Source organism: Scyliorhinus canicula, chromosome 21 (genome assembly GCF_902713615.1).
Source record: "Scyliorhinus canicula chromosome 21, sScyCan1.1, whole genome shotgun sequence".
In the NCBI taxonomy this organism is placed as follows: domain Eukaryota; kingdom Metazoa; phylum Chordata; class Chondrichthyes; order Carcharhiniformes; family Scyliorhinidae; genus Scyliorhinus; species Scyliorhinus canicula.
In genome coordinates, this window is record NC_052166.1 from 42,800,299 (window position 1) to 42,825,549 (window position 25,251).

Consider the following 25,251-nt stretch of genomic DNA (forward strand, 5'->3'; position numbering starts at 1 on the left):
CGGTAAAGTGAAGTGCTAAGGTGACCATCCTTGATGGAGATGAGTGTGTCCAAGAATGCAACAGAATTTGGAGAATAGTCCATGGTGAGTCTGATGGTGGGATGGAATTTATTGATCTCATCGTGTAGTCGTTTCAGTGATTCTTCGCTGTGGGTCCAAAGGAAAAAAATGTAATCGATGTATCTGGTGTATAATATCGGTTGCAGGTCCTGTGTGGTGAGGAAGTCTTGTTCAAACATGTGCATGAAGATGTTGGCATATTGAGATGCAAATTTGGTCCCCATGGCTGTTCCATGCACCTGGATGAAGAATTTGTTGTCGAAGGTGAAGACTCTGTGATCTAGAATGAAGTGGATGAGTTGCAGAATTGCGTCTGGAGATTGGCAGTTGTCAGTGTTGAGGACTGAAGCTGTTGCAGCAATGCCGTCGTCATGGGGGATGCTGGTGTAGAGTGCCGAGACATCCATTGTGATGAGAAATGTTCCTGGTTCAACTGGTCCATGGGTGCTGAGTTTCTGTAGGAAGTCCGTCGTGTCGCGACAGAAGCTGGGTGTACCTTGTACGATGGGTTTCAAGATACCCTCTATGTGGCCAGAGAGGTTCTCACACAGGGTCCCATTGCCTGAAACAATAGGACGGCCTGGTGTGTTGGCCTTGTGTATTTTCGGGAGGCAGTAGAGATCTCCAATGCGGGGATTACATGGGATGAGAGCACGTAGGGTGCTCTGAAGGTCTGGATCCAAGGTCCTGATCAGTCTGTTGAGTTGGCGGATGTGTTCCTTGGCTGGATCTGCGGGTAACTGTCTGTAGTGTTCCTGGTTGTTGAGTTGTTGAACCCCAGTCCAACGCCGGCATCTCCACATCATTTATGCTGAGTAAGATGATCTTGGCCACGGCACCAATTGGGAAATACTGCTACATCCAGTAAAACCTGATTTGATTCAATGCCCCGGGCGGTAAAGCACACTAGAATGTCAGGTGCGAGCATAATTAACTCTTAGTGTAATGACCTCCATGATCAAATGTCTAACCATCAGTCATGGCTCATACGCATCTTGTATTTGCATAGTGTTTTTAATATAAAAAAAAACATTCCACTGTACATAACAAGCATAAGCATGCAAAAATGGACACAAAGCCAAAGGATGAAATGTTTGATAAAAGAGGTGAGTTTCAAGCATCATGGAGGGATAGAGAAGGTGGAGAATCTGTAAATGTAATGCAGAGCAAAGTTTCAGATGTCTGAAGACATGACTTCTGCTAATAGGAAAAAGGGGGCAAGAGACCAGAAACGGACGCAAATGGCCTTAAAAGAGGATTAGTTTTTGCATTGGCAGAATTAAATATAGAAATCCCACAGCATATGACTGAAGAATTAGCTCCTATGCACTGAAAAATAATTCTGCTTTTCTATTTTATTTCCATTTATGGAGCAAACTACCCATGTTAATGTTGTTGAATCAAGGACTTCCAGTGACAGCCATAAACTGAGCGGGCGCATAAAAGATGGCTCTCGCCTGGTAACTTTGGATTAGACCTTTCAACCCTGCAAAATGGGCACCAAAATGGGAAAAAGTTCCCCAAATTAACCTCCCGTACCCTGCTGTATCAATCCCCAATCAGAATAGTCACCTGGAACTTGAGGGCACTCAACAGGCTGAAAGAGCCAGAGTCTTTGCCCATCTCAAAAACCTGAGGGTGGACATAGCCTTACGACAAGAGACATATTTGAGAGAGAAACACCGACTGAGAGTAATGAAAAGCTGGGTGGGACAGATATATCAGGTGTGCTTCGACACTAAGGGTGAGGAGGATGGCCATACTATTAGCAAAAAAGTCGCATTTTCTACGACTAACATGGTGATGGACCAAGGGGAACGATTCATATGGGTGAGTGGAATCCTGGAAAGGGCCCCAGTGGTAGCTGAACACAGCCCTCCTCGCCAACCAGGCATTCTGCAAAAGAATTTTATAGGCCAGCGATGGAGATGTAATCATATTGGAAGTGGATTGGCGGTACTACACAGCCCCGACTGTGGAGCTGTTGGCATAGCTGGTCTCCAAAAAGAGGCAAAGACCCAACGGAGTGCGGGACAGAGAAACCCATCTCACTCCTAAACAAGGATGCTAAAGCTCTGTCAGGCGACTGGAGAGTCGCTCCCCAGATGTGATCTCGGAAGACCAGACCAGGTTTGTCCAGGGTAGACCGCTAATTGTGAATGTCAAGCGCCTGCTGAATGTGATTATGACACTACCAAGGGAGTGAACAACAGACGTGATGGTCTCCCTGGATGCTGAGAAAGTTTTTGATCAAGTAGAATGGAGGTACCTCGTAGAGGTGCTTGAACGGTTTGAGTTTAGACCCGGATTCACCTCATGGGTGGAACCTCCGTATAGTGCGCCTATGGCGAGCGTACAGACAAATACCACCAGCTCTGAATATTTCCAGCTGCACAGAGGCATGAGGCAGAGGTGTCTGTTGTCCCCGCTGCTGTTCACTCTGGAAAGCCACTGGCTATTGCTCTTACATCATTGAAGGGGTGGACAGGCATTCAGAGAGGAGGCAGTGAGCACAGAATTGCACTGTATGAGATTATCTGTTGCTCTATGTCTCAAACCCCGTGGTCTGCATGGACAAGATAATGAAACTCCTGAGGGAGTTTGGACTTCTCAGGTGAACCCCCGAATGGGAGGAATAGAGCTGGAGGTGCTCCCGTTTAAACTGGCCCAAACCAAATTCGGGTACCTGGGGTTACAAATAGCTCATGATTGGACATGGCTGCATAATTGGAACCTATCCAGACTTGTGGAGGTGGTGAAGAGAGACCTGCAGAGATGAGACTCACTCCAACTTCCCTGATGGGAAAAGTGCAGCTGATTAAAGTGCTGCCAAGGTTCTTCTTCCTATTCAGATCTTCATCCCCAAATCCTCCTCCAGGGTTGTCAAATTAATTGTGGCCTTTGCCTGGGCGGGAAAGAATCCTAGGGTACAAAAAACCATCCTACAAAATGGCAATACATGGGATGCCTGGCTCAGCTGAACCTCCTATTCTGCCACTGTGCAGCAAACGCAGAGCGTATGTGTGGTGATCTCCCACTGTTGTGTATATTAGGAGATGTGTGGTAAGACCTTGTACTACAGGTACGGGGTAGTTCCTGCCCGCTGGCTCCGCCCAGTAGGCGGAGTATAAATATTTGTGCTCCCTGTACAGGAGCCATTTCGCCAGCTGCTGTCTGAGGCCACACATCTTAGAGGAATAAAGCCTCAGTTGTATTCCACTCTCGTCTCTGTGCAATTGATCGTGCGTCAATTTATTACTCTAAGATTTTCAGAAGATGGACCTCAGCATCAAGTCGGATTACCTGCAGCTGGATGCGCGATCAAGCGACGCCAAAAACGACTTTCAACATTGGCCAGCTTGTTTCGAAGCTTACATCAGGTCTGCAACAGACCCAATTCCGGAAGCTCAGAAGATCCAGATACTCTATTCGCGGCTGATCTCCAACATATTTCCTTTTATCCAGGACGCGCCGACCTATGATGAAACCACGGCGCTACTGAAAGAGAATTACGTGCAGCGGATGAACACTCTCTTCGCCAGACATGTACTCTCTACTCATAGGCAACTTCCCGGTGAGTCCGTAGAAGATTTCTGCCGTGCTTTAATTCCCTTGGTCAGAGACTGTGACTGTCAGGCCGTCACCTCCTCATGCGGGATGCTTTCGTTACGGGGAGAGGGTCAGACCTCATATGCCAGCGACTTCCTCGACCTCGCAGAAACCAAAAAGCTGGCGTTATCGATGACGGTCGCCTCGCGCAATCTTCAGGCCTTCACCCCTCCTAGCGTCGTGGACTCCACAGTCGGCTGCCCCACCGGGGACCCCACTCAGCCAACCCTATGCTTGTGCCACGCGCCAGCCAGACAACCCCGGGGGCCCCCGATGTTACTTCTGCGGGCAATAGAAACACCCCCGCCAACGCTGCCGGGCCCGCAGCGCCCTTTGCAAGGCCTGCGGCAAAAAGGGCACTTTGCTGCGGTGTTCCAGGCCTGCGCAGTCGCCGCCATTGCCCCGACTCCTCCCCCCTCTCGCGTATGGACAGTGGGCGCCGCCATCTTCCCCTCCTCAGACCACGCGCGGTCAGTGGGCGCCGCCATCTTCCCCTCCTCTGACCACGTGCGGCCAGTGGGCGCCGCCATCTTCCCTTCCTCTGACCACGTGCGGCCAGTGGGCACCGTCATCTTCCCCTCCTCGGACCACGTGCGGCCCATGGGCGCCGCCATCTTGTCCACCCAAGATCATCAGGCGCCGCCATCTTGTCTCCCCCACGGCACATGGGCGCCACCATCGTTCCAGGACCCGTTACCCCCGGGCACCCCATCGTTCGACACCAGCGTCGACCAGCCGCAACTCGCCTCGGTCACAATTGACCAGTCACGCCCGCACAATCTAACCACCGCCTCGAAAAGCGTGAAGATCGATGGGCACGAGACCTCTTGTCTGCTGGACTCCGGGAGCACCGAAAGCTTCATCCATCCAGATACGATAAGGCGCGGCCCCTCGCGTTACACCCCGCCAATCAGAGAATCTCCCTGGCCTCCGGGTCCCACTCCGTGGCGGTCTGGGGGTACTGTATAGCCACGCTCACGGTCCAGGGCTTCGAATTCAGCGGCTTCCACCTCTACGTCCTCCCCAACCTCTGCACTGCCCTGCTATTCGGCCTGGACTTCCAGTGTAACCTCCAAAGCCTAACACTGAAATTCAGCGGGCCCCTACCCCTCATTTCATTTTCATTTTCACCCCTTACTGTGTGCGGCCTTGCGACCCGAAAGGTCGACCCACCCTATTCCCTCTTTGCAAACTTAACTCCGGATTGCAAACCCGTCGCCACAGGAGCAGACGGTACAGCACCCAGGACAGGACCTTCATCTGTTCTGAAGTCCAGCGACTGCTTCGGGAAGGCATTATCGAGGCCAGCAACAGCCCCTGGAGAGTCCAAGTGGTAGTGGTGAAAACTGGGAAGAAACACAGGATGGTCGTGGACTACAGCCAGACCATCAACAGGTACACGCAGCTCGATGCGTACCCCCTTCACGCATATCTGATATGGTCAATCAGATTGCACAGTACTGGGTCTTCTCAACTGTGGACCTGAAATTTGCCTACCACCAGCTCCCCATCCGTAAGGTGGACCGCCCATACACTGCCTTCGAGACAGATGGCCGCCTCTACCACTTTCTCAGGGTTCCCTTCGGCGTCACCAACTGGGTCTTGGTCTTCCAAAGGGAGATGGACTGAATGGTCGACCGGTACGGGCTGCGGGCCACTTTCCCGTACCTAGATAATGTCACCATCTGCGGCCACGATCAGCAGGACCACGATGCCAACCGTGCCAAATTTCTCCACACCGCCTCTCTCCTAAACCTAACCTATAACAAGGAGAAGTGCGTATTTAGCACAAATCGCTTACCCATCCTCGGCTATGTGGTCCAGAACAGAGTTCTGGGGCCCGATCCCGACCATATGCGCCCCCTCATGGCGCTCCCCCTTCCCCGCTGCCCCAAGGCCCTCGAGCGCTGCCTGGGGTTCTTTTCTTACTATGCCCAGTGGATCCCAAACTTTGCGGACAAGGCTCACCCACTCATCCAGTCCACCCTTCTTCCCCTAACGGCCGAGGCTCAACAGGCTTTCAACCGTATTAGAGCCAACATCGCCAAGGCCACGATGCACGCAGTTGACGAGGCGTTGCCTTTTCAAGTGGAGAGCGACGCATCAGACGTCGCTCTAGCCACCACGCTCAATCAGGCAGGTAGGCCCGTGGCATTCTTTTCCCGCACCCTTCATGCCTCCGAAATTTGGCACTCCTCTGTCGAAAAAGAGGTCCAAGCCATCGTTGATGCTGTGCGGCATTTAGAGGCATTACCTGGCCGGCAGGAGATTCACTCTCCTCACTGACCAACGGTCAGTAGCCTTTAGGTTTAACAACACACAACGGGGCAATTGATCATGCATCAGTATGAGGGGGGGGGAGGCGGCCTCCCATACGCGTACATCCCATATGCGTACATCCCTCCCATACGCGTACATCCCTCCCATACGCGTACATCCCTCCCATACGCGTACATCCCTCCCATATGCGTACATCCCTCCCATATGCGTACATCCCTCCAGGCACTGGCCACTGCCTCACTCCAGACACCCCCAACCACATACTCGAAGCCCTGTGGGAGTAGCCACAAGCACCTGGAACCAGTTCAGGCACCACTTTAAACTCAGTGGCATGTCTGTCGCAGCCCCCATCTGCAGGAAATTTATGCCAGCAAGAATAGATGCCACATTCGGGATGTGGAAAGAGGACAGGGTACTGACGTCAAGGAGTGTACATGGTAGAACTAACAGAGAAGCTTCAACTCCCGAAAGGGAACGAGCTTCAGTACTTGCAGCTGCGAGACTTCCTCTGCAAGGAGACCACAACTTTCTCCCAGACACCTGGACACGCCCTACTGGACAGACTGCTAGCACTGGACTTACTGTGGGGGTGGGGGGGGGGGGGTGTAAATGTGGCAACATATATGGATGACTGTTAGAAGTGGTAAGGGCCCCACTGGATGAGATGCGACAAAAATGGGAGGAGGAGCTGTGCTTGGAGATAGGGGAAGGATCAAAGCTCTACACGGGATCAACTTCACCTGCTTATGCGCAGGGCTGAGCCTATCTCAACTAAAGGTGGTGCGCAGAGCACACCTAACCACGGTGCGCATGAGTGGGTTTTTCCCGGATGGTGGAAGATGGGTGGCAGGGGGGACCAGCCAACCACACCACATGTTCTGGTCCTACTCCAAACTCAACAAATTCTGGACAGCCTTCTTAGAGGCCATGTGGGTAAAGATGGAGCCATGCCCGTTAGAGGCAGTCTTCAGGGTAGTGAAATACCCAGAGCTCTTTATGGGAAAAGCCCTGGCCTTTGCCTCCCTGATCACCCAGCAGAGATATCTGCTCAGATGGAAGTCTGCTGCACCACCCAGAGCCTCAGACTGGCTTCCGACCTCGCGGAGTTCCTAACATTAGAAAAAAAAATTTGCAATTCGGGGATCAGATGATGGGTCCCATCGTACGTGGAAGAAAATTCAGCAGCCTCTTCCAGAATCTATTCGTGACCAGCAACTAGAGGGGGAGCAGGAACCAGCAACTATCGGGGGGAGCAGGAAAGAAGGATGGGAGAGAGCAGGGGGGTGGGGAGAGGGGGAAGAGCCAGGGGAGGGGTTGGAGAAGTGGAGGGGGGTTGTTGGTGAAGTGGAAGGGGGGAGCATCCACACCACACCACACAGAGGAAAAGCAAAAATAGGCCCTACATACCGAGGGGCGCAGGTGCCCGCACACTGAATACCAGGGCAACATGTAAACAGTCGGTAGCCCTAGGAAACACAAAGAAATGGAAGGGAGCTCAGAGAATAAAGCCACCTGTCTACACTTGCACTAAGTCAATCGATGCAACGTAAATAGGCCACCGGTCACTTTCTGATTTGGTATTTGTGTGTTAGCTTGCTAGTTTATTTCATGTTCTTTTTTACTTGTTGCTTGTTATTTTTGTTGTTCTGTTATTTTATTGCCCTGTTTTTCCCATTTTCTGCGTACACAAATATAAATAAATTTTGAAAAGATAATATTGCAGAACAAGAAATGGAATCAACATGCTATAGAAAGTGGATTTGGTCATGTATATGTTGGGAGCGCAGTGTAGCATGAAAACAGTTTTAAATTCTGCTGTTGTGTTACAGTGTGCTTTTTAAGAAGAAGTGTAGAAATAAATATTTTGGTTCTTATGCTAATGTGTCTAATTTTTTAACATGTTTAAGAACTCATTAGATTTTGAGATTTATTAAAAATGTAGACCTACAGATAGACTAGTACCATAGAAATGTTACAGCGCAGAAGGAGGTCATGTGGCCCATCTTATCCATGCCAGCCCGAGGAACCCCAGGTGTCCTTTCTAATCCCACCTTCCTGTACCCAGCTGATGGCCCTGTAATTTAGAGCACTTTAAGGTACACATCCAGGTACTGTTTAAAAGAGTTTAGGGTCCCTGTCTCCACCACCAACTGGGTCCAGACACTTCTATCCCTCTGCAAATGTCCCCTCTACATCTTCTGCCACTTATCTTGAATTTATTTTCCCTGGTTCTAGAATTCTCCTCCAAGGAAATTATCCTGTCCACTCTATTTCTTACAATTTTGTAGACCTCATTCAAGCCACCCCTCAGCCTTATTTGTTCCAAGAAAAATAACCCCACCCTATCAAATCTTTCCTCCATAGCTACACATTTCTAGCTCTGGCAGCAATTTTTGTAAACCTCCTGTGCACTCTCTTCAGCACAATTCATTCTAGGCAGGGTTACGGGGATAGGGTGGAGGTGTGTGCTTAAGTAGGGTGCTCTTTCCAAGGACCGGTCCAGACTCGATGGGCGGAATGGCCTCGTTCTGCAATATAAATTCTATGATTCCTGTAATGTAGTGACCAGAATTGCACACTACTCCAATGTGGCCTCAGTGTTTATACAATTCCAACATTTTATCCTTACTTGTATATTCTAACCTCTGCCAATGAAGGAAAGCATTCCATACGTTTTCTTTATAACCTTGTCTACTTGAACTGCTGCCTTTAGGGACCTGTTTATTTGTACACTAAAATATCTCACTTAATCGACCCCTCTTGGCATATTCCCATTTATTCTGTACTCTATAACTGCTTGATCTCTTAAAATGCATGACCTCACACTTCTCAGTGTTATATTCCATCTGCCACTTTATCGCCCACTCCCACCAATCCATTTATACAGTATTGGAGATTATTGCTATCCTATGCACTATCCACTACTCTGCCAATCGTTGTCATCTGCAAATTTCCCAATTGTGCCACCATGTTCACATCCAAATCATTAATAGCACAAGCTGTAAGGGTTCCAACACCGAGCCCTGTGGGACACCACTTGAAAGAACTTTCCATTCGCAAGGGCATCCATTGACCATTACCCTTTTGTTTGTTTGCCACATTACCATGTATCCCATGACTACTTTTGTAACCAATCTGCCATGTGGGAACTTGTCAAATGCCTTGCTAACATCATCCGCTGCACTACCTTCATCAACTCTTGTCACTTCCTCAAAGAATTCAATAAAGTTTATGAGGCAAGACCTTCCTTGAACAAATCCATGCTGACCATCCCTGACTACTCTATGGCTTTTCTACGTGACAGTTAATCCCAACTCTCAGAATTGATTCTACTAATTTGGCCCCTCTGACTTAAAACTAACTCACCTATAATTGTTTGGCATTTACTTCGATCCCCTTTTCAACAACAGAACCACATTTACATTTCTCCAATCCTCTAGTACCTCCCCAGTATCTAGTGAGGATTGGAAAATCATCCACCAAGCATCTGCTATCTCCTCCCTGATCGCTTTCAACAGCCTCGGAAAAAATCCATCTGGCCCTGGCGACTTATCAACTTTCAAGGATTCCAATCCTTTTGAGTACTTCTTCTCTCTTTAATTATTCCATTCAATATCTGTGTTCCTCCAGGACTAGTATATCTGCATGATCCATTTCCTTTTTTAATTATGGAGACAAATATTTATTTAAAACCTTTCTCACAGCCTCTGCATCTACACACAAGTTCCCTTCTTCTTCTCTGATAGGCCCCACTTTTTCCTTAACTAACCTTTTATCCTATTTGAATCTCATTTGATAATTGGATAGTTCAAATTATTGCCCTCTTGTTCTTACAGGCAGGGATTTGCCTATATATTTTTTTCTACTATCAATCTTTCCCAGTAGTGTGACTGCTTTATTTCTAAGCACAATCCATAAAGACTTATTTGTTTGACCCGTGTAGCATATCATCACTTCTCACAACTGAAATTGATTCTTTAAATATTAGACTCCACAATCAGGGATATTGAGCTCCCAATTTTACCCCTCCTTTAGCCAGGTTTCCATTACAGCAATGTCAACTGCTGCCATGTGTCTACCTGTGCCCGTAACTCATCTACCTTGTTTGCAATACCCTTTGCATTAAGCATAAGACATTTAATCCTGTAATTTTCCCTTGCTGGACACTTTTAAAAATTGTTACTTCTTCTGTAATTCCAAGTCCATCGCTACATCTTCTGCATCACTAGCTAATGTTTTACCTTAATTTTCCTGCTCTGAAAATGACTTATCTGATCCTACTACTGGGATCCCATCCCCCTGCCACGCTAGTTTAAATAGTCCCCAACAGAACTAGCAAAAGCCCCTACAAGGACATTGGACCCAGCTGTGCCTGGATGCAACCTGTCTGGTTTGTGCAGGTCCCACATCCTCCAGAACCGGTCCCAGTGCCTCAAGAATCTGAATCTCTCCTGGTCTATCCTCTTATTCCTGCTCTCGCTAGCACGTGGAGGAACTGAGTGTAATCCTGAGATTACTACATTTGAGGTCCTGCATTTTAGTTAATCTCCTAACTTCCTGTACTCTGCTTGTAGGCCCTCATCCCTTAGGTGACATTTGCCTCTTCTCATACAGGTATGAAGTTGTTATTTCCCCTGTTATTAGTATTTTTACAAACTGTCCTAATGAGTGCAAGATGAAAAGAAAATGTATCTTTCTTTCAGCCGTACTCATCTATACTACCAGATATGAACAGTTATTTAGTGTGGGGCAGCTACATGTATTTTTGAAATTTAGCAGTGACATTTTTTACAAATTATTTGACATGGCGTACAACTAACTTAGCTTGTTCAAATTGAAATAGTGAGTCTTGAACAATTCCCATAGCTGAATGCATGCAGCTAGTTAACTCCATTTTTCTGGATACAAGGAACAACATTCTGACTGATAAGTGTGCCAACGTCTTGCTGCAGGTGTTTGCAGAAAATGTTCATTGCAGTATGCAAAGGCACAGCTACAATGCTCCTGGAGGTCTAGCCTCAGTGCCAGCAATTGCAATGGTTCTTGTGCAGTCATGAGATAGGGACATGGTTGCCTGACCCCCCCCCATCTCTGCTGTTTGGGAGAATAGACATTGATAATGTAGTAGGTTATTTGTAGTAGGTCTTTGAGTTATACTGAATACAATAAAATGTGGATGATCTGCTCTATGATAACACGTTGAGCTCTATTTTCTTGAGGATTCTATCCATCTTGTCATTTGTTTACTACTTGCAAATGAGTTGTCAACCCAGAAGCTGAATGTTTGTAGTTCTGTATTGTTTGCAATTCTTGCAAAGTGTAAATGATGACCCCCTCAGCCTCAACATTTGCTGACATCCACTTTATTATTAATTTACAAATAGACAATAAAAGTGGGCCAAACATTAATGGATCTTTGTGTTCTGTAAAGGAGTCTTAAGTAACGACCAATATCACTACCAGGATCATATCGTACAGGAAATAGTGTGCACCCTGGTAGATTTTGACCCCCTTGCCCCTTAACCTCAATCTTAATCAGTGTGTTGTGCTGAAGACTAAACCTTTGTAATGAATGAAAAGAGCTGAGCATTTATAGTTTTGCAACCATTCAATAAATGTATTTTTTTTCTTTCCAGCTGTCTAAATCTCTGACAGTACAATAATGTTATGCTAGTCAACCATTAGCATTGAAACGGAACCCAGACCAACATTCAGAATGCCTGTGCAAGCGTCGCAGTGGACAGAATTCCTCTCCTGTCCCATCTGCTACAATGAATTTGATGAGAACGTGCACAAACCCATCAGTTTGGGCTGTGGGCATACTGTCTGTAAAACCTGCCTGAACAAACTACACCGCAAGGCGTGTCCCTTTGACCAGACCGCCATCAACACAGACATCGATGTTCTTCCTGTGAATTTTGCACTTCTACAGTTAGTCGGTGCACAGGTAAATTTTACTTAAAATGTATCAAATGCTAAAGTTTAGTATGCTATATTACACCTTTGGAGCTAATGTTTATATCAGTAGGTGCTGATATATCAGTTGATGCTTAAATTCCAAAATAGTATTTTTTTAATGTACCAACATGTGTTATCTATATATGAATTGTTGATCTGATTAAATCAACCTTCAACAAATGCACAAGTAATAAATTCTTGTGAAAATCTCATTACTCATTCACCTCAAAGATTTTTATGAACAGGAATAACGTTCCTATTTCAGATGCATTATGTATGGGTATAAATGTTTGTTATGGTGGAACTGATACGGAATTAACTTCAAAATGCATAAAGGTCCAATTAATGGCTGCACTTCAAAAATTCTTGCTAGTGTTGAAAATGATAGGATTTCCAAGGCTGATTATTACAAGAGGAATGTGAAATGACATCATCAGTATGAAATAGCCACTCTGTTCAAGGTTACTTTTTATTTCTAGTTATGTTAATGTGGATTAGCAATTCTGCTCCGATGTTGCTGTGTTGTGTAACCAGAAAAAAATATTGCTTCACAGGTGAGAAATTATATTTGCATCAAAAATGAATCAAAGGACAGCTAAATAAAATTATAACTCGCTGAATCTTTCTTCATCATCTTCTGTTATTCATAAATTAGGCACCTAACATCCCAGCTTCCAAATTGCTGCGGAAAAAGTTGAGTTTAGCCACCAGGTGGTTTTCAATTCTAGTTGGTAGATGAAAATCCAAAAATTGTCTTGATCAGATGTTCACTATTGTTCTTGTCCGGCAAAGTCGAAAGAATTCAGCAATGATTAAAGCAAGTCATATAAATTATCATTTAGCTACTAAATATGACATTTTAGCTGATATATAATTTGTAAATTTGGTTCATCTACCAGTCTTTCATAGTATGCATTACTTTTTACCTGCCAAATCAATCACCATAAATAGTTAAGCCTTAAATACAAGAACTCTCATTTCACTCTGCTCTGCTAGTCTGAGTTGTCCTATTTCCACTCTTCCAATAACTGTTCCAGCTGTAGTCATCCACATGGCTTTTGTACCAGCTAATATCCATTCATTCACTTTCTAATGGTATCCATCTCAGTCCTATTACAACATGCTAAATGCAAGAGTATAATGAACAGGCATTATTCTGCCATCCGAATATTATTTAGTTGCTGTTACATCTGCATTCGAACCTTTTCGCATTTTTCTTGTTCATCTTTGGTAGGATAATTTCCAATATTCAGCTTGGCATGCTTGCTAATAATTACCGTTTTTGCATCTTGCGGCATTAAAATGTTCTGTTCTATTGAAATGTTCTGTTCTATTGCATTTTGCCAACATGTAAATGTTTTGAATGTATCTAGGTCCCAGACCAGCAGACTGTGAACCTGAGTAATTTGACTGAAAATAAACATTATGAGGTTGCAAAGAAGTGTGTAGAAGAGCTGGCACTCTACTTGAAACCTCTAAGTGGAGGCAAGGGTATGTAGAACAGTATAACATTTACAATAGCAATTGTAAAAAATACTATTTCCTTTCTCAGCTTTTATTTTGTAACTTTACATAGCTGTAATGTACTTATTGAATTAATCTACTTGAGCACAAAATCCATTCATCAACATGTGATCACAATGCAGACTCTCAGATTTATAAGCAAACAAGTTTAAAGGATTTTTTAAAAGTTTGTAAATGTTTATTTCTGTGCAACCCTGTAAATCAGTTACAATTAGTACTTTGGGATGTTTTGGTTAACAAGTTTTAACCAGCCTTTGCAGACTTGTAAGCCAGTCATTTTCCAATTACTTCTTTATTCCTGTTTATTTATTGAGTTATGTCACATGGACTCAAAACCAAGGTCAGTATTGAGTGGGGGAGGGACAACAGATTGGGAGAAAGGTAAGCGAGTGGAATTAAAGGTAGTAGGATTAATCGGGGAATGGAAAGAAAAAGCTAATGGAGGGGTAGTTGCCAAAATGTTTCTCATATTGGGCTGAGGAAATCCTTTCTCGAGAAAGGATTGTGAATTTACCAATTGGGAGAGGGACGTGGGGGAGAGGCAGAGACAAGAAAATACTATCTGAAAAAGAAGCAACGGTCTCTTAGCATTACAATGAACTTTTTTTAAAAAATGTTTTATTCTCCATTTTCACATTTGCCTTCAAAATTTACACCCCACCAACAAGCAGTAAACGGTAACAAATACAAAGTCAATCCCCTTAACAACAACAACAACAACAAACCTATACTCCCACCACCTCAAACAACGGCCCATCTGTTAATATGCATCTAATAAAACAAACCCTCCCACGGTGGAAAAAAAACACAAAGGAGAAAATGAAAAAAGGAGTCCTGAATCGCCCACGGTCACCATTAATCTATAGAGGTCCCCGACCCCTGACACTCAATGCCATCCAACCTCCGAAAGAGTACTGTAAATGACACCCAAGAGTTGTAAACCCTCCCCCCTCCCCTCCCCCCCCCCCCCCCCCCCCCCCAACTCCACCCCTCCACTTCCTCTTGTAAAACTCCTCTCCCCAACCTCGGTTCCTTCCCCCCCCAACTTTCCACCCCTGCTAGACCCATTGGACCCTGTTCTGCCCGGCCAGCGTGGAGGCCCCCACCTGGGTCTCTTTCCCCCTTGCCCGGCCCCAGGAAAACCCAGAAATCCCCTTTAGCACACAAACCCCGCATACACACCCACACCCCAAAGAACCCTCATTGCAAGTGAAAGTCCCATCTCTTCCCTTGTCCAAATATATACAACGTTGGCTCCTTTAGCCCACACACCAGTACGCAGTGAAACAGAAAAGAAAAAATACAGTCATGAGGTCACATCGGTACATGACCATTTCTCAATTCTGCCACAGCCCTTTTGCCTTCGCAAACTCCTCTGCTGCTTCCACCATCCCAAAATAAAAGTCCTTGAACTTGTAGTTCACCCTCAGCTTCGCTGGATATACAATGCTGCACTGCACCTTGCTACTGTACAGTGCCCTCTTCACCCAGTAGAAGGCAGCCCGCCTCCTCACCAGCTCCACCGTAAAGTCCTGGTATAAGCGTATACCAGCTCCAGCCCACTGCACCACCCACTTCTGCTTAACCCAGCACAGGACCTTCTCCTTCACACTGTACCTAAGGAAGCACAGAGTCACTACTCTTGGCGGCTCTCTCGCCTTTGTTACAGGCCTCCACGACCGATGAGCCCAATCCAGTTCATATCGGGAGGGATCCTCCCCCTCCCCCCAATAGTTTTGCCAACATTGTGGGAAAATACTCAGTCGGCCCCGGGCCTTCCACTCCTTCGGGCAGCCCCACAATCCTCAAATTCTGTCGCCTGGATCTGTTTTCCAGGTCTTCCATTTTGCCTCACAGATCCTTGATGGTCACTATCACCTTCCGCATTTGGGGCAGCAGGGTAGCATGGTGGTTAGCATAAATGCTTCACAGCTCCAGGGTCCCAGGTTCGATTCCCGGCTGGGTCACTGTCTGTGTGGAGTCTGCACGTCCTCCCCCTGTGTGCGTGGGTTTCCTCCGGGTGCTCCGGATTGGCCATGCTAAATTGCCCGTAGTGTCCTAATAAAAGTAAGGTTAAGGGGGGGGGGTTGTTGGGTTACGGGTATAGGGTGGATACGTGGGTTTGAGTAGGGTGATCATGGCTCGGCACAACATTGAGGGCCGAAGGGCCTGTTCTGTGCTGTACTGTTCTATGTTCTATCTCCTTCCCCATCGAGGTAAGTTGATCACTGTGCTGCAATCATGTATCTTCCACTTCCTTCAGCGCCTTGCCTTGCTCCCGCACCTCCGCCACTGCGCTTGCCACCGCTGTCCTCACCAGGGTAATCGCCTCCTCCACCAGCACTTTCAATACCACCCCATCTCCTTCCTCATTGCCTCCATGAGTTTTGTGAACTGCCTTTCGAATTCCACAGCCATCACCTTAGTTATTTCTTCAGCCGTAAGCAATGCGGCCTTCCCTGGTGCCCCAGCCTTCATTTTCCTTGCCAACCCCGCGGTGACCTTTCCACTCCCCGACGGACTTTCAGCTGCTTTTTTCACGGCCGTTTGTTTTACTGATCCTCGCCATTTCCCTTTACTGTGCTTTCTCCCGACTTTTACGGCCTTCGCTGCCCCTAGGACCGGGCGTTAAACCCCGACAATGCCGTTCCCGAACGGGAGCCCTCCAACGTGCGGCTGCCTCCCGCCCGCCGTCACCGGAAGTCCAGCATTACAATGAACTTTAAATATGGTTTCACCATGGTGTATTGTGCTGCAATTTGCCAAGACCCAAGAACCTGTGTTCATCATGGGTACACAATGGTACCTTGGAAACATATGTTAGGGTTACGTGGTGTGCAGTTTTCAAGGATCAAGCAATGCCTTTTTTTGTGATTGATTCTGATTTGATTTTTAAAGATTAAAGGAATAAAGAAATTATTCTCACCTGATTTGAATGACATTTTGCCTTTTTATGTTGCTGCAAACCAATTCCTCCAAATGGGGGTACTATTTTAAAGATTCTCACTTTTTTTTGTTATATGCTGCTTCACTTTTTAAAAAAAATCTTTTAATTCCCTTTTCCCCTCAAATAAACGTGTATTTCATTTGATTTGCTCTGCATGAAACCAGCCTGGCACATAATGTTAGCTCCGATGCAAGATATTTCACTGGAGCTCCCTATCATATTGACACTTACAGGCCATATACTGAACTTGACACGCAAGTTTTTAATGCATTTTGGAACAGGAAATTGTGAAGCACTCGCCTGTTTTGATCATTCATCTTATCAATCTTCCCTGGCAATGCAAGTCAATTTTTAAAACTCTCAAGTCGTGCAGTGATAACGGGTGAGGTTGGTACAGTGTAGAGGGGCATGAAATCAGGAGGATGGAGAGAAGGAAAGTGGTAGAAGTAGAGAAGGATGAGATCATGAGAAAAGAGGAGAAGAAACAGTATTACAGAAATTGAGATCAATGGGAGGATTGAGCAGCAAGCTGTGGAGGGATGCAAAATGTAGTCAGTGAAGAGAGATGATGCTTCGAACTGAGTTGGATAGATAGGGGGATAAAATATTGTTCATCTATTCATTTTTTAGAATTTCCATATTCCTGTTAGCATAGTTTTTATGAGAAAGATTGTAGTTCTCTGAAGAGCTGCCACATCTCTCTATGTTACCATTGCAGTTTATTCCAGGTTATGTTTGCAGCAATAACTACAGGTGCAATGTCACCAAACTTTTACAGCCACTCATTATTTGTATAGTAGATGTATTGTTAGCTGAATAAAGAATCAATATTGAGGTGTTGATCAGTATTTTCAATCTGGAAATTAATGATATCCATATTGATTTGACCTTCCTTGCATCTTTATTTTCATTTAGGAAACTTCTTGCGCTATTACACTCTGAATACATAGTTATTGCCATGTATGATAACAGTTCTATAGGCATCTTTAAATAAATGCATGTCATATGAATTAGGAGCAGAAGTAGGCATTTGGCACATCATGTCTGCTCTGTCATTCGATAAGAACATGGCTGATCTGTTGTGGGCTCAACACCACTATCCTGCCTACTCCCTGATACCATTAGATTATTGACGAGCAAGAGAATCCATCTACCTTAACAATAGCCCAGCCTCTTCCACTGCGGAAAAGTTCCACAGACTCTTGACTGATAGAAAATTATTATTTTCATCTGCCTTAAACAGGAGACCCATTTTTAAACTGTGTTCCCTAGTTTGGCCTCTCCCAAAAGGGAAAACTCGGTTTCAGCATTCACTCTACCAAGACCCCTCAGGGTCCTGCGTAACATCAAGATCTTTCTAGCTTACATTCCCTGATTTAGTATTTATATTATTTTGTGAAAGTGATCATTTGATTGTACATCAAGAATTATTTGAAGTTAATTTGAATGTGCTTTTAGCATAACAGATAATTAACACTGTCAGTTTACATTGTATTTTTATTTTTTTAAAAACTTAATTACTGTGGATTTTTAATGCAGATTTCCGCGGCAATCCTTGGACTGAATTTTACAGGGCGTGGTGGTGGTTGAAGGTGAACTGTCAGTGTTCACTGCCATTGCCCCTCTGAAATTGGCTTGTGACCTTATGATGTTGCACAGATTAGTTGGAAATCCTGAAGTTGCAGTCTGTCATTGGGGAGGTTCTGACGCATGCTGCGCTGCAGTGTAACTTGTTTCAGTTATATTTAATTATATGCAGGTGGAAGGATTAATTGGGGTTTGACTTGAACACACGTGACGAGACACGCCTTAAAACTGTGGGGAAGTTGAGTTTGGAGGTGTACATTTATAATATTTCACTTTTGTAAATTAATGTAAAATGTCCAAAGATGTGCGGGTTAGGTGGATTGGCCATGCTAAATTGCCCGTAGTGTCCTAATAAAAGTAAGGTTAAGGGGGGGGGGGTTGTTGGGTCACGGGTATAGGGTGGATACGTGGGTTTGAGTGGGGTGATCATGGCTCGGCAAAACATTGAGGGCCGAAGGGCCTGTTCTGTGCTGTTCTATGTTCTATGTTCTAAAATGGAGGAAAGATTGACACCCGTACTAAACTTCACCAACTGTCTTTCCAGAACGTGCAGCTGCTCCCAGAGCCAGCAAACATTGAAATCAGTGAGAATTTCAACTCCCGCTTAAACCCATCACCTTGTCCACATCGCTATTTGAAACCCCTTACAAAGTTACACTTTGTTCAATTGGGTGTTGCTGGGTTTTTTAAATTGTGTAATAAAACAACAGAACTGACCCATTAAAAAAAATCACAGTGCAGTTAAATGATTTTTTTCACTTTACAAAGTTTTTTTTCTTTGTCAGACTATTTTGGTTTCTACCTTCAACCCAAGTCTATGTCCTTAAGCAAATTAAAATGCTTTTAATTTCCTCATTTTGAGTATGAGAAAATCCTTTTAATGTGAATGGCTATTTAGATGGCCTGATGCCATCATTGCTGCTTCACACTGGGAATGCCCAGTAAAGAGCAAAGTGAGCAGTTGCAGTACCACTACACTATGCTAGAGCTGAAATTCTCATGATAGAGACCTTTTGCACTGACTGCAAAATCCAACCCCATACCTTTGTCAAAATGTAAGGGCTGCAAATGTGCCAATTTTCCCATAATGGTAACTAATTGTCATTTTTTGGCACGTCTAAGCTGATATATAGGGGCTGTTTAGCTCACTGGGCTAAATCGCTGGCTTTGAAAGCAGACCAAGGCAAGCCAGCAGCACGGTTCGATTCCCGTAACAGCCTCCCCGAACAGGCGCCGGAATGTGGCGACTAGGGGCTTTTCACAGTAACTTCATTTGAAGCCTACTCGTGACAATAAGTGATTTTCATTTTTCATATTTATTAAATTGTTGTATATTGCAAAGAAAATTCAACGTCCAAAGATCATGCCTGAGTAATATGAGCTTCGACAAGTTTCAAGTGGTTTAATAATTTAACTTTTTGTTCAGGTGTTGCAAGTTTAAATCAGAGTGCACTGAGTCGACCAATGCAGAGGAAACTGGTTACCTTGGTTAACTGTCAGTTGGTAGAGGAGGAAGGTCGTGTTCGAGCAATGCGGGCAGCAAGATCACTAGGAGAAAGGACAGTTACTGAGCTTATTCTGCAGCATCAGAATCCCCAGCAGCTGTCGGCCAATTTGTGGGCAGCAGTCAGGGCTCGAGGTTGTCAGTTTTTGGGACCAGGTAAGTGGTGAGAAATTTTTTAAACCAAAGCAGTTTGTGTATATCAAATATTTTATGAACATTGCCATTTGTAATGAAAATGTTTCTTCTTCAACATATAATATAACCTTTAAAATGTTTTGCTTGTGTTGTTTTGTAACTGAATCTATACGTAAGTGTCCGTGTCAGCTGTAGCTAAATTGGTAGCAATCGTTTCCCTGTGTGAGATGTCTTTAGGTTCAAATCCCACTCTGGCTGGAGCACAAAAATATAGTCTGACACTTTAAAAATGTGAAATTTAAAATATTCAACAATTTAAACTTGTGGGAATGAGAACCTACGCATGCTTTTTGGTACCCGAGATGCTCATTGGCTATAATTAGCACATTGTTAAAGCATCTTTGATTTGGGTTTAACTAAATAAGCTCCGAAACTGATTCCTTGCGTTGCTTCACACCAGCTCTAACTTTCTGTGGCGAGTTTAGTTCATATCTACCATGCAAGTACTGCAGCATCATGCTTTTCAATACACTTAATTGGTGAGCTAGAGTGATGCCTTTTTGCAAAGCTATTGACTGCATTAACAGCTTGGGCAGCAGTTTTTTGTATTTCCGCGTTTAATGACCTATCATCCATTGCCCAAAGTTGCTGTGGTATTTGCACATATGTAAATGCGAATGCCATTCACCTCATGTTATTTTAACAGTAAAATACAGGCCTCTTTGTTTGCAGCATGGGTGTTATAAATTGCCTCACTGAACATACTTGACCATATTAATTGCATAGCCTAAGTAAATACATAGGAACAGCAGAGGGCCACTTAAATCTACCATTCAGTTCAATCAAGTCTGATCTGTACTTTGGCTCCATTTTCCCACCTTTGCTCCATGTCCCTTGCGATCCTTACCTAACAAATATTTTCTAGAATTTTTACACATCAAAATTATAATGCTTGTGTTTTCCGTTCTTCTTTTGTCAGCTATGCAAGAAGAAGCTCTTAAACTGGTCTTGCTTGCATTGGAAGATGGGTCAGCACTCTCTAGGAAAGTACTGGTCCTCTTTGTTGTTCAGAGGCTTGAACCACGGTTTCCTCAGGCATCTAAAACTAGTATTGGTCATGTGGTACAACTCTTGTACCGTGCTTCATGTTTCAAGGTACAGTCTTTGTATTTTCCATGTTTCGGGTTTTCTCCAGTGAGCCAAAGTAATTTAGTTTTTAATGGGGGGGATAAAATCTTTAATTCAAGTGAGTTTGGTTTAACTTGAATTGCATTGGCAATCTGCATATTTCTTGCTCCTGACTTAAATGTACCAAATTTAAGAATGAGGATTTTACTGTTTTTATTTTTGCAGCACACTGTCTTTCTCTAACCTTTATTTTCTTGAATTCTGTTAACTTTACTCAACTCTTCTACTAACTTTACTCAACTCCTTTTATACGGTGACATTTCAGGAAGGGACACAGGCAACTTAGTGAGCCTTTGCAAGTGTTCCGTTTGAACTTGCCACTAGCAAACGCTGAGAAACAGCCTGTGATGATATTCCGTTTGACTTATTAACCCCCTGCTGGTGGAAAAGTATATCCTTCTGCCACAACTGATGGCACCTTAGCTTGTAAATTTACTGCATTGTATTCTCTTGGCATTATGGAACTCCAATCATCAACTATATTAACAGTTTTGTATAAAGCTCAGAATACATTAATTACTTAAACATTGTTTGCTTTATTAGCTTTAGAGGTAGTGCATTTGAAGGTAGAAGAAGTTGGAAAAAAATCACTTTCTGCATATATTTTTGTTTCTTTTGTATGAATAATTTCAACTATTTTGGAATTTATTTTCCTTGTTTGCTATTAAGTGCTATCATTAGCGGACACAAAACTGACCATTTTTTAAAAATAAAAAATAATAATCGTTTCATTTGTATGGTCTCAAATTGGCATCCGGCTCAGCCAGGAAAGCAGAAACCATGGGTGGGATTCTCTGATCCTGGGGCTAAGTGTTGACGCCGTCGTAAACGCCAGAGCGTTTACGATGGCGTCAACAGACCCCTAGGATCAGAGATCCTGAGCCGCACTGGGAGCCAGCACGGCACTGGAGAGCCTCGCACTGCTCCAGCTCCCAAAATGGGTGTCAGGACGAGCGCCGTGGATCCGGGCATCGCGCCATGGCTGGCGTGAGTTTGGGCATGCACGTGGGTTTCCTTCTCCACCGGCCCCGCGCAACATGGCGGAGAGCTACAGGGGCCCGGCACGGAGGAACATAGGCCCCAACGGGATAAGCCCGCCCGCCAATCGGTAGGCCCCGCGGGCGGGCCAGGCCTCTCCCCCGGGGTCAGATTCCCTCTCCTCCCCCCCCCCCCCCCCCCCCCCCCCCCCCCGCAACATGAACACCGAGGTCCCGTTGGGTAGGACCATTCGAGAATGGCGCCGGCAGGACTCAACCTAACTCGCCCTATTGCACGGGGAGGGCCGTGTTGAGCGGCCCGTGCCGGCACCGAATCGGCGGAGCGGCGTGCGTGATGTCCCCCCCCCCCATCACTGGCAATTCTCCGCCCCCTGCGGGGTCGGAGAATCCCACCCCATAATGGATTATTTCGAAAATTGGAATTTTATCTCTCCTCCAAAAGACAGGTCATTATTTAAATAGAATTGCAGTGTTACCATAGCCAATTATGCTATTTTAGAAAAAACATTTTGTAGGTAGTTAAGTTAATAAGACATTTTTGGGAGGAAGCAGAAGTAAGCCATTCAGCCGCTCAAATGTCGTTCAATTCACCATTCTGATCTGTATTTTAATGACTGACAAAATAATCTGATCAATCTCAGTTTTTAAATTTTCAATTGACCCAAGTTTAACAGCCTTTTTGGGAGGTGAGATTTTCATTCTTTTGTATGGAGAAGTATTTTCTTTTTTTTTTTTTGTAAACATTTTATTGAAGTATTTTTGGTTTTACAACAAAATAAACAATGCACGTGAATCTATAAACATAGTGCAAAAGCCTTCTCCCTCCCTTGCAGGTCCCAATGAAGAAGTATTTTCTAACACTGCCCCTGACTGGCTTCGCTCTACACAAGAACATGATAGGTAGGAGCAGAAGTAGACCACATGGCCTGTTGCGACTGATCTGCCATTCAATATATATCACAGCTGATCTTGGGCTTCAACAATACTTTCCTGGCTGCACCACATATTCCTTGATTCTCTAATAGACTAAAAATCTATCAATCTGGCCTTGAGTGTATTCGAATACAGTGTATCCACAATCTTCTGGGATGGAGAATTCCAAAGATTCCTCCTCATCTCCATCCTAAATGATTGGTCTCTTACCGTGAAACTGCCCCATCTTCCAGATTCTAGATTCCGCGACCAGCATAAACAATCTCAGCATCTGCTTTAATCGGGGCCCTTCTAATCTTATATGCTTCAATGAAGTCGCCCTTCATTCTTCTAAACAGCAAAGAATATACGCCCATTTCACTGAGCCTCTCACCATAGGACAACACGCTCAACCCAGGGGTTATTTTGGAGAACCGTTGATTTATTGCCTCCAAAAGCAAGTATAGCCTTCCTTAAATTTGGAGACCGAAAATGCACCCACTATCCCAGATGTGATATTACTAAAACCCTGCACAGTAGAACATAGAACATAGAACAGTACAGCACAGAACAGGCCCTTCGGCCCTCGATGTTGTGCCGAGCAATGATCACCCTACTCAAACTCGCGTATCCACCCTATACCCGTAACCCAACAACCCCCCCCTTAACCTTACTTTTTAGGACATACGGGCAATTTAGCATGGCCAATCCACCTAACCCGCACATCTTTGGACTGTGGGAGGAAACCGGAGCACCCGGAGGAAACCCACGCACACACGGGGAGGACGTGCAGACTCTGCACAGACAGTGACCCAGCCGGGAATCGAACCTGGGACCCTGGAGCTGTGAAGCATTTATGCTAACCACCATGCTACCGTGCTGCCCAGTAGTAGCAAGACTACTTTATTCCTGTCTTCCCATCTCCTTGCAATAAAGGCCAACATGGCACTTGTCTTCCTAATTGCCTGCCACATCTGCATGCCAGTGTTCTGTGTTCCTTGGACAAGCAAGTCTCTCTGAACAGCAACATTTACAAGTTTCATGCCTTTTAAAAATTCTGCTTTTCTGTTCTTATGACCAAATTGAATAGCTTCACATTTCTCTTCAGCAAGATTTTTCAAACTCTGGGTCGCAACCCACAGGTCGGTTGTGGGTGTCCGGTGGGTTACAGCACGATTGGTTGTGGCATTTCTGATCGCGGGAGGAATGCCCAGTGGCCGCGACCTGCATTTAAAAATGACAGCGGCTACTGACTTTTGAGATTGTTGCATGTGTGCCCCCTCAGCCGGATCTGGCAGTGTGCAGGCAAGGAGCCCAGCGGGGTGGACAGCCTTCTGACATCAGCGCATTGTCCCAGTGCAAGTTTTTTTTTTTAAACATACATGATGGAGTCGTCCCACCAGGAAGCAGCAGTAGAGGGCAGGTCACTCACCCCATATACTGACATCACGTCAGTGACGGGCATGAAATCAATGAGCAGAGATTCCTTCAATTTGTTGCTGCCAGTACTGAAGAATTGAAAATGAATTGTTTTGTAATAAGGAAGAGCAGGCAAGAGGCACAAACGGGCCAGGATCTCTCAACTGAATATGCTGGAGAGAGTTGTACAGGAGAGTCCACAGTAGGTCAAAGCAGTGCTGGTGTGAGCTCCAGGGCCCCTGGTGAGCAACTCCTATTAAGAAAAAGCTGAAATCAGGAACAAAGTAGTTTAAATATGATTTTTATTTAAGGTATGGCTTTATTAATTGTGTCAATGCAAGTCAGGATGAAAAGCCCATGTGTGTTATAGGCAGGGAAGTACTGGCACATGAAAGTTTAAAACCCTCAAAATTTCCAAGGCTAACCATGGCGAGTTTGAGGAAAAAACATCTTGGATTTCTTTCAAAGGATGCAGTGAGAACTTAAATCATCAGCTGAAGTCCTCAGCCGAAATGCTACATTGAATGACAAAGTACAATTAACCTCTTGCATCATATCTTACTGTGTAGCTAAAAGGAAAATGCCCCACACTGTAGCAGACATTAAATCTCCCTGCAGCAATAGACATAGTCCTACGTGAGAGATCAGCTGAAAAAGTGAAATGCATCCCAGTTCGTGATAACACAGTAACTCGCCGAATTTGTGGTCCTGCTAAGAATTTAGAAGTCGAGCTTAATTCTCATTTAAAATCAGCAAAGGAGTTCTCAATACAACTGGATGAAAGTATTGATGTTTCTAATTGTGCAACCTTGCTAGTTTACGTTAGGTATGTTTGGCTCAATAAATTCGTTGAGGATTTGCTGTGCTACCTGACATTATCAACAAACACGACAGGTGCAGAGATTTGAAGCATTGAATAGTTACGTGGTTGGAAAGTGTGGGCTAAACTGGGTTTATTGCAGAGAAATCACAAGCAATGGAACAGTCAACATGACTTGAAAAAACTGTGGAGTATGAGGATTAAGGAGGCAACAGGTCAAGACATAGTTTAGAATCATTACAGTCACCATTAGGCATTGGCATCGAATGGAATTCCATCCAATCTTGAACTGGTGTTGAAAGTAATTGTG

At 44.9% G+C, this 25,251-nt stretch overlaps 1 protein-coding gene across 8 annotated transcripts in view; it reads left to right on the forward strand.

The window, feature by feature from the left end:
• rc3h2 (ring finger and CCCH-type domains 2) overlaps positions 1-25,251 on the forward strand; it is a 142,534-nt gene that overhangs the window by 54,975 nt on the left and 62,308 nt on the right. For all 8 annotated transcript variants that reach the window (XR_005458519.1, XM_038782222.1, XM_038782228.1 and 5 more), the window contains 4 exons: positions 11,586-11,896; positions 13,281-13,398; positions 19,392-19,625; positions 20,584-20,759. Coding sequence is in view for 7 of the 8 variants with exons in the window: in XM_038782222.1 (XP_038638150.1) it covers positions 11,666-11,896; positions 13,281-13,398; positions 19,392-19,625; positions 20,584-20,759 (759 nt within the window). In the remaining variant the exon portion in view is untranslated. The remainder of the gene's footprint in view (positions 1-11,585; positions 11,897-13,280; positions 13,399-19,391; positions 19,626-20,583; positions 20,760-25,251) is intronic.